Here is a 13,688-nt window from a genome sequence, read left to right on the forward strand (position 1 = left end):
ATATCATGAAAGCCCTGCTCTAAAGGAAGGAGTCTGGTTCTGTGTGTGTGGCCACATTCCACTTAGTGGGTGTATTGCTGTGGAAGGAATTCGAGCATTGAGTGAGCATTTCTTTGCATGAGCAGTCCTCATATGATGGTTTGCGCTCACCCTTTGCAATGGTGTGCTCTTAATGTTGAAGTCCTGCGTGAGCCTTTATCATCTGAAGGTGTTGGCCGGTGTTTTTGAACATGCACGGCAGTAATATGTATGTGTATTATGCACAGTGGAGTACTTAGGGCTTTAGTTCAGGCGTAGCCGGCTCATTTATTCCATCTCCTGTAGACCAGCGAGCCTTGTGATCTTTGCTGACTTGCTGTGTATTATTATCATCAGTGCATTATTATCATCTCGAAATCACCTACTGGAACTACTCCTTCAAAATGTTATTTTGCTAGCTTTAGGCAGTAAAGAGGAGTTATAGCTCTAATAAGAGAAGACTTGGAAAACTATAGAGTCCTTTTGGTCCTGTAGATATCTCATAGTTTACTTCAGAGCACGCGTCTTTGTGTGGAAATATCTTCTTATCAATAATCTGTGTTCAGGAAAGTTAGGACCTAAATAACTGGTGTAGGATTTTCTTCCATCTCCAACACACACACACACACACACACACACACACACACACACACACACACACACACACACACACACACACACACACACACACACACACACACACACACTGTACTTGATGATAACAGGAAGGAAGGGTGGGTTTCTGTTCCTGCACCGTTATTTGTTGATGTATCTTTTATCTTTGGGGAAGCATCTCGTCCAACTCCGTCTACTCCCTCAGTGGGAATTTATGGGACCCACCCAGGAAGACGTGCATGGGATTTGTGTTAGTGGATTGTGCGGTATGCAGATAATTGCCATGGTGATTCCTGCATGTAATGGATTGCTTTTTAAAGATTTTTCTGTTTGTGTGTTTGCTCCGTCCCACGGGGAACTGGTACAGACTGATAGGAATCACATTCATGGGTTTGTCGCCAACTCAATTTTACTTTCTGCGCTTTTCTTTCTCTCCTGTGAATCTTTTGGTTCTCCAGAATCTGTCTGTATAACTTATGACTGCATTTTACCCCTTATGCCCTCACTCTACAATTTATATGTCATATATCCTCTGAAATTCCCCTCTCCCTTTGTCATAAAACAGCTGTGCCATCAGTGAGATAAGTCCATGTGCTGCTGATCAAAAGTAGAGCAGCCTTCTCAGTGCTCCAGTGTGATAATATGGTATATTCTTACATTTTTATCACTCGTGCTCTTGTATGTTCAGCGTTTTAAGGCCAGCTGATTGGTATATGGATATGATGATGTGGTTCTTTCTAGAAATAAGAGAAAGATCTGCCTGTATAGTTAGATTATTGCAACTTCTTTCAGACAGAAAACGTCGATCCGAGTGTGAGATTTTTGAATAAAAGCCAGCTTTCCTTCATTTATCCAGGTAAAAGTCTTATTGTGATTGAGATCTTTTTTTTTTTTTCAGGAGAGACGTGACCAAACTGCTGAACTTTCTTTTTTCAAGCGCAGTCGACTCACGTGTTTGAGTATTTGCACGAGTGTTAATCTGTCTCTGTGTTAAACCTGTGATCGACTGGTGATCTGTTCAGGGGTCATGACACTGGCTGGATAAGTGGTTAAGAAAATAGATACATTCAGTAGGGGTGGGGGAAAAAATCGATACTGTGTAGTATCGTGATATTTTGTTTGCTAATAATGTATCGATACAGGGACAGCAGAAATCGATATTTTGTTACAAAAAAGGTTTTTGTGCTCTGACTTCAGAGCATGTTGATCCTTTTTCTGAGCAAGAATCCTGACATTCCTTCACTGTCCAAATGTGTTTAACTTTTTTTATGGCAGCAATAAAAATGACAATTTACTTATTTTAATTTAAGACATGTTTTATTTTAATTAAGTTTAAAACCTTTTTTTATTTAATGTAAAATTATATTTTGTTTTAATTTACTTTCAAATTCTTCAGTTGCTGAAGGGGCTGCATAGTTTTCATAAACTGCATAGTTCAGAATAGCTATAATTGTACCAGATGGTTGATTCAGTTAAGTTGGACTAGACTGTAATACAAACCGTTCAGTTTGTCAACAATAAAACTGAAATGAGAGAAAGACTGAGTGTGAGACTTTGATATTAGATAAAATGAATATTGATAAAGTTTACCTTTATGTACAGAATCTGAATATCGCAAAATATTTTAAAAAATTGCAATAATATCGTATCGTGCGTTAAGTATTGTGATAATATCGTATCGTGGGATGTATGGTGATTCCCACCTCTAACATTCAGTAACATTCAGGTCCTTTAAACTGCTACAATGTTTTCTGACAATTAGACACAGAAGACACAAGTTAACTAAAAAGTGAACTTGGAAAGTAAGTCAAGCAGTTCAGTTAAAAATAGATCAGTTGGTTATCGCCTGTTGGTTTTTGTTTTTTTTGTTGTTGACGCTTACTAAAGCTGCTAATTGACTTTTTAACAGAGCTTATAATTTTAATTATAGAGATAAAGTTATGAGGTTTTGGTGTTATTTGTTTTTAGTCCCCTGTGAAAGCTAAAATGCTCACAAAGTTATCTGTTAATTACAGTATGGTAATTAGTTTATGGTGTGAAAAGGGCTGTGGGTTTTTTGATGATAATGTTTGCTTTCTGTGTTTTTTTTTTAGTTTATTTTAAAAGTGTTTCAGCGATCGATCTTTCAGCTGGGAGGGGGTTTCTTTTGAACTCTCGTTATTGCAAATCACGTCACGGAGATTTGACCTCAGTGGAATTTTATTTGAAATGAGACGAGTCAGTCACCTCGGCATCAATAAGTCACATATACACAAAACAATATTGATGCAAATAAAATGTAGAAAATTTGATTCATTTCTTTTACACAACAGCTGCATGTCTGTGCTGTCTAAAGTGTGGAGACGCTTAACGAGAAAATAAAATGTGCTCCTGTTTGAGATATTTCTGTTTGTTGTTGTGTCTGTCTCTGATTTTTAGAAGGTCTATGGTCCTATACTTTATACGCTCTCTGCCATTTATATGCTTTATTGAAACTACAGTTTGCATAAATTGTAAAGAATCTGAATTTCATGAGCAATTTAATGAATTCTAACGCAAATCGAGTCAGACAGGCCAGACACAACAACATAAAACACACATTAAATGAGAGCTGAAATAAAATACCAATAGCATGGTTCATAAATATTAAGTGACAACACTCCTCTAGTGGATCACATCCATCGTTGTCTGACGTTTTATTTTTCACACCTCTCTCATCGTCGCACATCATAACCCCAAAGCATATTCACCCTGTCACAGACGGAGCAATTTTGCATCGATGCAGTTCGGCCTAAAAACCAATGGCACATTACGCTGTCTGATGTGTCTGAGTGTCTGCGCTGTCTGCATGCGCATTTGTGCATTTTCACGTATTTATAAAAAGTATAATTTCCACAGCTATCAGACTTCTGCTGCCGGCAAACACTATTAGAAAACTGGCGCCTTCTGATTGCTTTTCCAGACTCAGACAATGAGAAAGACAATGTGTGTGTCGACAGTATGTTAATGCAGAGGATAACCTGCAAATAAAAAAGTGAAGGAGAAATGACATGCTCACAATCATTTCTCATAGGCATCGGTAATTGTTTTTACACACCTATAGATGCAGGTATAGGTGGACAAATGTTTAATTAACTTATTAAAGAAATTAAAGATTAAAAACATGTGGGGCTGCCAGGACAACTTCAGCACGCCGCGGCATGAATTCAACAAGTATCTGGTGAAGTAGCAGAATGAGATCAAGGGAGATTAATAGCGGGGTTGGTGAAGAGTGATAGTTATTCTACCGATATGTTGAGCAACAACATATTTGAGACTTGCCTGAGGAGGTAAATGTATTCTGGTTTCCATTAATAGGAAATGAACGGCCAGTTAATGTAGTTTGTAAAGACGGGGCTGATTTATTGGCTTACACACATGCCATTAATGTGTGTGCAAACAGTGGTACCGTGGGACCTTAAGCCTGTGATCTGGTTAGTGTGTTCGTCTGTGATGCAAAGCTGCACGAGAGGCACGTGGCTCCAACAAATATTCTGTGGAATGAAACCTTTTTACCTTATGAATATGAAATGTACTATACGAACTAGAGATGGCACGATACCACTTTTTTATGTCCGATACCGATATCATAAATTTGGATATCTGCCGATACCGATATGAATCCGATATAATGTGTTTTTTAATCAATAAAACGTTTTTTTAATATCTTGGTGCATTTTGTATAAGTTTATACTCAAGTTTAAATAAATAACAACACTAAAGCTATTCTGTTATACCTGTATGTAAAAAATACACTGTGCCCAAAATATTTCATAGTTCAGCAACACTGATCAATCTAATAAACTTAAACCTGCTCCATCCTCCCTATTCTGGTATTTTAAAGAGTACTTAGCAGAAATATTAAGCAACCTAACTAATAGGGCTGCAAACTCCCAGCAAAAAACAAACAAACCACCCTCTTCCTCATGATGCTTAATCGATGTAATCAAATTTAATTTGATGCAGGGGGAAAATGCACAAAAATAAATTATTTTTCAAGAATAATTAAATAGATTCAACATCTTTCTTCAACAGAATTGCAGACTGCACAGATGGTATCTTCCCAAAGGAAAAAGTACTATAGCTTACTAGAGTATATTAGACTTAACAGTTACTATATACAGTAATGGACTTCTATATATTTTACATCAGATTAAAACTTTGGGTGTAAGAGTCAAATAATTATTTATTAAAAGCTAGACATTTTAAATAAAAATAAGAAAGAAAAGTATGTCTTTGTGCCCCCTTTTCCCTGTTCATGCCCTATCGGCCCCCCTGGCTAAACTTTGCTAGATCCGCCCCTGCACAGTTACCAGCCGTCAGCTGTAGAAAACGATCCTGGTGTAGAAAGTAATATTAAATAAATTCTAACAACAGCTTATCAAGCTTAAACGTGCTGCTGTTGTTCAGCCGCTGGTTTCCTCTTTCTGGTGAGAAGTGGGCCAAAAACTAAGAAGAGAGACGGACTCGCGACAGAAAAGCCGATCAGCTGATCATTAAGCAGTTTCACGATTGAAGTAGCAGCAGGAGAGAGAGAGAGAGATAGTCGCTCCACATATCGGTTGTTAAGCTTAACGCGGGAATGCTTTACAAACATTCAGAGATGAACTTACACACTTTCTTTACTTCTCTGGGAAAACTTCCTCGGAGATGAAATGCTGGTTTGGTAGCAGCTGCTCTATCACGTGACCACACTGCTCCGACGTGCTACGGTTATGAGCTGAGTTAGCCCTGTCGCAAGTTTGGTGAGGTGCTTTTTTTTTTTATATTTAATGGATTGGATTACATTTTTTATTTCTCACCAATATCCGATCCAGTAATTTGGATCAGTATCGGACCGATACCGATACGTAATATTGGATCGGTCCATCTCTAATACGAACCAAAGTATTGGGTCACACCTCTTGCCTAAACATGTAATGGCCATATTCAACCAGAAGGCTGGTTATACCAAATCTGTGAATATTTCCTTGTAGAAAATGCTGAGCACCTCCCAGCTGTAGTTTGGGACTAGATTGCAGCTGAACTCTAGCATCCCTGCATGTGAGATAAGGGGAACAGCTACTTTGGGAAAAAAAAAATCAATATTCTTTCATGACCTCCTGAAGTCCTCTCATTACAGCTTTGCACTCATCACACTCAGTCGGTAACTCGTGGGTGTAGTGAAAAAGGGAAATGGGCTTGTATTGTGCCTTTTTTCCCCTTTTAGTCGTTCACAAAGTGCTTTACACATTTTGCCTCACACATACTCTCACACAGCACTGGCAACTGAGCTTTCATGCAAGGTACTCGTCTACCATCCCGAACAACTTTGGGTTCACTTTCTTGCTCAAGGGCACTTTGGCATGGAGACAGGAGGAGGTGGGTGTTGTGTAGGCAGCCCTCTCTTCCCCATACAGACAATTTAATTTGTAAAATAAGAATCAGGAAAGTGTAAATAAAGTGGATTCAATCCTGAATGCGTTTATATCTTCATCTGTCTTTATATTTTGCTTTCTTTCAGACGTCCTATGACCAAAATAGAGATATTAAAGTGAGTTCGTCGTAAGATTCTCAAATAATCTAATTATTTTAATAGATAGTTTTTGTCTTTGATTGCCTTAGTGGCAATTTAAACTCAGTCTGAAAATGAGAAGAGACAGTGGCATGTGTCGGCATTCAGTCGGTGCTTGATTTGTTACTTTATGCTGTTATTCTGTGCTGTGGTCGATCACACTGAATCCTCAGGGACTCTAATACGACTAGACACATATTGAGGTACTTCATTTGTATAGTCTGCATCAGACATTTCATCTCCTTAATATAAAGAAATTGCCTGGAGCGGGGGCCACTTTTTAACTTTGTGTGCTTGATGGATGCAATTTATATTCAGCTATAGTCTGCACACCTAGGACCTTTATATTTTGAAATCCAGGAAAACACAATGCCTCTCTCATTATAAGAAAATAACAGAGGATGCAGCTGCAAAGTGATGTTAGTCCCATAGTTCCTCTGAGGCTTCGTGTTTACAATCCAGTTGTACACAGTAACAACACAGGGCTGCAAATTACACAGCCCCCATGGCAACATAGGTGGGAAAAGATCAATAACTCATGGCCACAAGCTGGTAAGGTGTGGGCACATGATAACTCAATTGTGGCTACATGACACTGAATCTGTTGTTTACTGCACACTGGACGAGCTCCATGCATGAAACATAGATACATTTGATTTGGATTTGTCTTATTTTTGCGACGCATCATAATATCCCGCAATGTTTGTCACGCTTGTTGCCAGACGATTGCACCATTCACCTTATCGCTAATGTGCTAATCTCCATAAAGCTTTAGTCTGACATATATTTTAGCCTTCAGTCCCTAGGCACAGACTTTCAGAGTAAACAAAACTGTATTTATGAACAAAGCTGTTGATTCCACCTCACAACATTTTTCACATTTATTGCTGCCCGATGTGTAAAAAATAGGCTTGAAATGTTTGGCGCGGTCAGTAAATAACATATTCTACATCTTGTAGTCACCATTTACTTGTGAGTTTCCTGAGCCTCATTAAAAGGCAATAAGCAGGTTTTTGCTTTAACTCATTGTGAAGTAAATGTTATGCGTATATAATAACACATGTTGTTAGACTGTATAGAACCTCCTAAAAAGCCTAGATTGGACCAAAACAGGGAAACTGGATAATGATTTAATTTCCCTGTGAGCTGTTGTTAGCATGGATTTGTAGATCTGCCAAGTTTTTCCAAGCACTCATGGTCACCCCCAGAAATTTCCGATATGTGCAAATTATTATTGTTTTTTAGTTATTTATTTTTTACAAGTACTAAATTAAGGACGTGGAGATAAAAGCAGAAGTACTTCACTCAGCATCAACCACACAGTCTTAGCTGTATTATATTTGATAGTCAGACATGTGCATCTCTTTGTCAGTTGCTACTGTCTAGCATGTCTAGCCAACACTCACTTATCTTCTCCTAATGCATTACTAACTTGTGGCCACCCGATAAAATATTAATGCAGAGCAATTATATTTTCCCACCCATGTCACTGGGGAGGAAAATGGAAGGAAACGAGGAAAGTGTTTATGACGTTTATGGGATGCAGTCAGACTGAGCTTGCACTGTATAACCTTGGTTCAGTTCTCTGAGCTCTCATCATTATTTCCTCTTAGATTTTGCACAAGTGCGTGATGCTGCAGTAGCTCATTTTCTCTGGTTTGGTTCAGCGTCTTTGGGTTTTAAGAGCAACTGACGTTGTAGACGTACTGTGACGATGCCAAAAGTGTTCAAAGTAACATATGACAGTTATACTGCTGTGGTGTGGGTGGATATCAAAAGCTTAATTGGGGTCTAATCAATGCAGGTTTTAGGAAGCTGTATAATAGAAATAGGTTGATAATGGCTGCACTTTAATCATTCTATTTTATTATGGAAAAAGGTCTCCCTGAGCCACATTTTACTCAGAGCACAGTGTTCTTCCATTATGACAATCTGCCATTATTTTTAAGCAGTGCTTCAATTAAACCCCCACATAGAGGAAACAACTCAGCCGGTGTGCTTAAATACTGAACCTTCCACTTCCATTTGTATTCAGCTTCCTTTCGTGACCTCCCTCTGTAGCGCACCCCGTCTCCCTGCTCTTTATTAGCTGTCACAAAAAAATGCAGGTCATATCATGGGCGTTCGCCTGGGAGCTCGAGCTGTTCTTAACTTTCAGAAGATTTCTGCCAAAAGATGCCAGGCGCAGCTCCTCCCGAGGACCCTGCTTTTCATCTGCTGCTCGTTTTTCTCATGCAAAAGGTGCTTGAAAGGAGCTGAAATATACTCGTGCTCAAAATAAAGAAAAGATGGCGAAATCTGAACCGTATATTGATGTTATAATGAGCAGAGAAGTGAAAGATGACAAAATGTCGATACATTCATTTAGGCAGGTTTCAGTTAGTACTCTGTACCCCCAACAATACACTTTACAGTTTGAGATGACGGATTTATTGATTGGTTGGTTGATTAAGTTTTTTCTTCTCCTCTCACAGAACACACAGACTGTTCTTTATTAATTACTTTACTAGAGTTGAATCTAAATCAGAGGTTATATAGTAAAGGACAATGGACCTGCTCAGTATTGATTGACATTTTCTGTGGTAAGATACTGGGTATCTCTCCCCATTAGATGACCAGACGTGGAGCAAACAATGTTACAGTTGTCAGCATGGCAGATAAATGTTACCGTGTGAGACGGATAATTCTGCCAGTCGGTGTAATTACTTTGATGTTTAAAAGGATAATTGCATTCCTGAATATAAGTGATTGGCATCTTGTTGTGTAAAGTGCTTGAATTCATGACACATTATTTAACGCTGTTGTTTAAGAGACCAGTGTTTTCCCCTTTTTTATATACCCTATTTCCTGGACTACAAAGCGCACCTGAATATTAGCCGCACTAGCTAAAATCAGGGGAGAATCCTGTTTTGTACATACATTAGCCGCACCTGACTAAAAGTCGCAGGTGTTTCAATGTTGACTTATCATATGTAAGAGAATATGCACAAAGGGAATTGTCAGCAAAGAGATGGCTGTTTGGAGACACACCCCTTTTATTAATATTTTGAAAAACAAGTTAGGGTACATATTTGCATAACTTTTTAGGTATATGTACAAGTACCGGTAAATACAAGTACGAAACATGTACTGTGCTTCATAAACGAGTAACAAATGTAGTACATAACAATAACCTACAGCACACCAGAAAAATAGATTGGGACTACCTTTTAGGCTCAGGTGCAGTGACACGGCTTTAACAAGAAGAAAAGTCAGTCATTCACCACCATCTTTCTCTTCTTCCTGCGCACTAAAACCACCAAAGTCCTCTTCTCCAGTGTCGGATACGAACAGGCTCAGGATGGCTTCGTCATCCACTCTCCGCTTCTTTCCTTCGTTGTCACTTTCAAAACCAAACAAATCCTCGTTGTCAGTGTCAGAGTCGAACACCCTCTGAAGGGCCGTGGCGGTGTCTCCATCATGCAGCAGTCCAGCCCTTCGAAATCCGTTGGTGATCATGGTGATGTTTTCACACTTTTCCACGCTGTCAGAATCCACTGGTGGAGTTGGTCATAACTTGCTCTTCGCAAGTTTATCGCCGCTCATCATCCACGCCTCCCGCTGAACGCGTAGCGCTACTTTGAAGTTTGTTTTTCGCGCTACTTCGTACGGCACTACGTTGCCTGGCGGACGGACATGTGACCAACATACCACTCTTGAACCCCGATCCTTCCGCCAGGCAACGTAGTGCCGTACAACAGCGGAACAAACAAAACAAATCCTCTCACGATATGACAAAAATCATGGACAATCCATAGAAAAGCCACACCTGACTAAAAGCCGCAGGGTTCAAAGCTTGTGCAAAAAGTAGCGGCTTATAGCCCGACAATTACGGTATATATATTTTTAAACATCTGTGGAAATTGTTGTTACATTTTATTGGCCAAGATCAGTTGTTACATAACAAAAATGCACATGTCTTTATAGAGAAAGTGAAGCCTGATTCAGGTAGACAACTGTACAAAGATTATTGTGAAACATGCACATGCTGTGTGATGTCACTGTGTACAGAGCCATGATGTGATAATTACTCATGTCTCTCATTTCTCTCTCTGTGTTCAGCATCATAATCTGATTCAACCACTCACGAGGTGTCTTTTGTCTGGGAAGATGGCAGCCATAACCCCCCCTCCCCCCCCAAAAAAAACAAACAAAAAAAACAAAACAGGAGTAATTATGACACTCAGAGGAGCCCTACGTACCACTTCCTGTTCAGGCTGGCAGGTTTAGCAATCAGACAGCTGGCACTTGATATGTTGTGAATTGTGGCAGTTTTATCTGTCTGGGCAGACTAACTGTGTAATCCCAGGCATTGTTACATCATCATCATCTTCCGTCACAACAATCCCCACCTCACCCTTCACCCATTCCTCTGTATTTCCAAGGTCAGTTGAGTAACATCCTGGCTGGGCTGATAATTTGAGAGATTGTCCCTGCAGAGATCCATCACGATTATACTGCAGGATTAATGGATTGCAGATTGATTGGTGATGTCCCCTTAACTAGAAGGTTAAGTTGAAGTGCACCTGCAGCCTCTTCAGCAATTAAGAGGAATTAAGGTATATGGGGTGTTGTCGTGCTTTTAACCTGGATCTGTTAATTTGTTTATTCTCCGAACAGCCGAATAACCACGCAACACACGTGCCTCAGAAGCGGCGAAAGAAACAAAAAGATCTTTCAATGCTCAGCCACAAAATGGATTTTAATTATGCGAGTGAGACATGCAGGAAAGCAAGGGGATAGATTTATAAAAGGAAGTGCAGTTTTTCAAAGCACTCGAAGACATCCTGGAAGTGTATGTGCAACGTTCACCTGTATTTATGTTCCTTTTCTTCACTTTGCCAACAGTTCGTTACCTGCTGAGGAATAATGTGAGTCCAGACCTCTGCAATGAAGACGGCCTTACAGCTCTGCATCAGGTAAGATTATCTGTCTCCACCTGTCCTTCTTTATGTCCATCTTTGACTTTTCTGATGCCTGTTTTTTTTTTTTTTTTTTTTAAAGAAGATTAAGAACCTGATGTATAACTTGAGTCTCATTTTTTTAATCCAGTTTTTTTATACTGATTGTTGAATTTCCTGATTAAGACATGCAGAATATGTCAGTATGTTATGAGCATTATTTAGTCATATACACCTCCAGCTCTAAAAAAGCTTTATTTTATTCACGATTGAACATAATAAAATATATCAAACATTTAACCTGAGAAAATTGTCCATTTTAAGGCAAATTTTACCTCATATTGAATTTGATGGTGGCAATAAATAAATAAAAAAAGCTGTAAGGGTGCAACAAAAGGCTGGAAAAGTTAAAAGAAACAGCTGGACAAACATTTTTCAACTGATAAGGTTATTTGGTAACAGATCCAACAGGTTCTATTGTGAATACAATATGGATTTATAAGATTTGCAAGTCTGGTTATATTTATATTTTATGTGAAATCCAAACATGTTTGGAATTCGGTTTATATGCAGCACTTTTAAAATATGCACCCCAGTCGAGTATTCCTGTATTTTGTGACAGTCTCTTACCTCTACCACTGAGCTTCAAGAAGCAAAAAAAGGCACCAACTGGGTAGGTGAAAATAATAGTTAGGTAGAGGAAATGTTCAGAAAAATGCACCATTAATCATTTTAATTGGGGCAGCGCTGACATTTACTATTGTTAGACACATAATATGTGTAAAACGTTTTTTCATTTCTTTGTTTTGATCATGTGTTTTTCATCGAACACTGTAACATCAAGGCTTTTTCTACCTCCACCATCACCATCTCTTTGTTGAAATGTAATGAAATAATTTCCAGAGAAGTTTGCCTGGGTGGGAATTCATGTTTGAGGTTTTCTGACATTGAAAAAATGATTTCTAATAGTCCGGAAATGAGTTCAGTTTTGGGGAAATGAATCATTTTTTGCCGTCGAGGACGTGAGGCCTGTTTTCACTTGCTAATGAAAGCTATTACTGACATGATAATCAAAGCTTCCTCCTCAAACAAATCAATGCTGCGTGTCACTTTTCATTTTAAACTTCTCAGTAAACAAAGGATCCATGTCTCATTCGATCACAAGTAGAGCTGGGCGATATAACGATATGTATTGCGAAATCACTTTTTCTCGATAGAAAAATGAAACTATTGCGATAGGCCTCATCTCTCTCTCTCTTCCTCTCTTATAATAAAAATGAATAGCCAATACAAATTAAGTAGTGCAGAGCCGAACCAATCACAGCCGCAGCGTCATGTCACCTAACTTGTTACGTACAGCACAAGTGCCAAGCCGCACATGTGTATTTGTTTGGGAAGCAGCCGGCCGCTATGCAGCCGGGTAATGGAGGAAATGAGTGTGCCGACTAGAGAAAAATCAACCGAGAGCTTTGGGTGACCAGGTTACCGAAGAGAACACAGATGACGGTTCCAATGGCGGAGAGATTGTCGAAAGGAAAGGCCAGAGAAGTTCCGTAGTGTGGAGATATTTCGGCTATTTGAAGTCTTACAAAAAAACAGAGTAACGCGCACTGTAAATTGTGCCGAAAGCATGTTCCCACAAAGTCTGGAAATACAACAAACCTTTTTTATCACCTGAAGCAGTGCCACCCACTAGAGCACTCTCAATCTCTGACTGAAAGCGCTAATTCGTCATCGAAAACAACCAGGGCAATCCCTGCGAAGCAGCAACAGTCAATTGAGTCGGCTTTCTCCAGCGTCTTACCATATGACAAAAAAGCTAAGAAACATAGCAACATAACGAATGCCATAGCTTACTGTCTTGCTAAAGACATGCTACCAATAAACACAGTCGACAATGAAGGATTCAAGCAGCTAATTAAGGTAATGGATCCTCGTTACCAACTCCCTGGACATAAACATTTCTCTCAGACAGCGCTTCCAAAGCAATATTAAATAAGTTAGTCAGTTTTGTCTCTTCTTCTGTAAAATAAACTAAGATTTATTTTTAGAATTAATATTTTGTTTCTAAGTGGAACTGACAATTTAGTAGTCTGTTTTGTTTGTTCTAATTTGAAACTTAAATGCTTTAGCGGCTACCTTTTGCGTAGTTTGTAATATTTGCCTTTATTTTGCCTAAACTGAAGCCTCATTTTAAGTACATCTGCCCTGTTGAACTTATTATGGGAAATAAATATTTAAATCAAAACAAGCTGCTGATTATTTCACATTTTACTTGTGAGCAACAGCACATTTAAATCTTACAAATATAGTTATTTGGCTTATATCGTGATATATATCGTTATCGCCTGAAATGAAAAAAGCATATGGTGATATGAAAAAATCTTATATCGCCCAGGTCTAATCCCAAGTCAACCTTTGAATTTAAAAAAATAAACTTTTTTGTACCCCAGTTGTAGGTTTTCATTGGCATTATTCAGTCCCAGTGTCCATCGCTGAGCTGAAAGATTCCTGGAAACACGGGAGCAGGAGAGAACATTTTA

At 38.9% G+C, this 13,688-nt stretch overlaps 1 protein-coding gene across 3 annotated transcripts in view; it reads left to right on the forward strand.

The window, feature by feature from the left end:
* The window catches only part of ppp1r16b (protein phosphatase 1, regulatory subunit 16B), a 113,714-nt gene that overhangs the window by 54,616 nt on the left and 45,410 nt on the right, over positions 1-13,688 (forward strand). For all 3 annotated transcript variants that reach the window (XM_087841013.1, XM_087841015.1, XM_087841014.1), the window contains exon 3: positions 11,093-11,163. In XM_087841013.1, the coding sequence (XP_087697139.1) occupies positions 11,093-11,163 (71 nt within the window). The remainder of the gene's footprint in view (positions 1-11,092; positions 11,164-13,688) is intronic.

This window comes from Neolamprologus brichardi, chromosome 5, assembly GCF_056152115.1.
Source record: "Neolamprologus brichardi isolate AB-2024 chromosome 5, ASM5615211v1, whole genome shotgun sequence".
Classification (NCBI taxonomy): Eukaryota; Metazoa; Chordata; class Actinopteri; order Cichliformes; family Cichlidae; genus Neolamprologus; species Neolamprologus brichardi.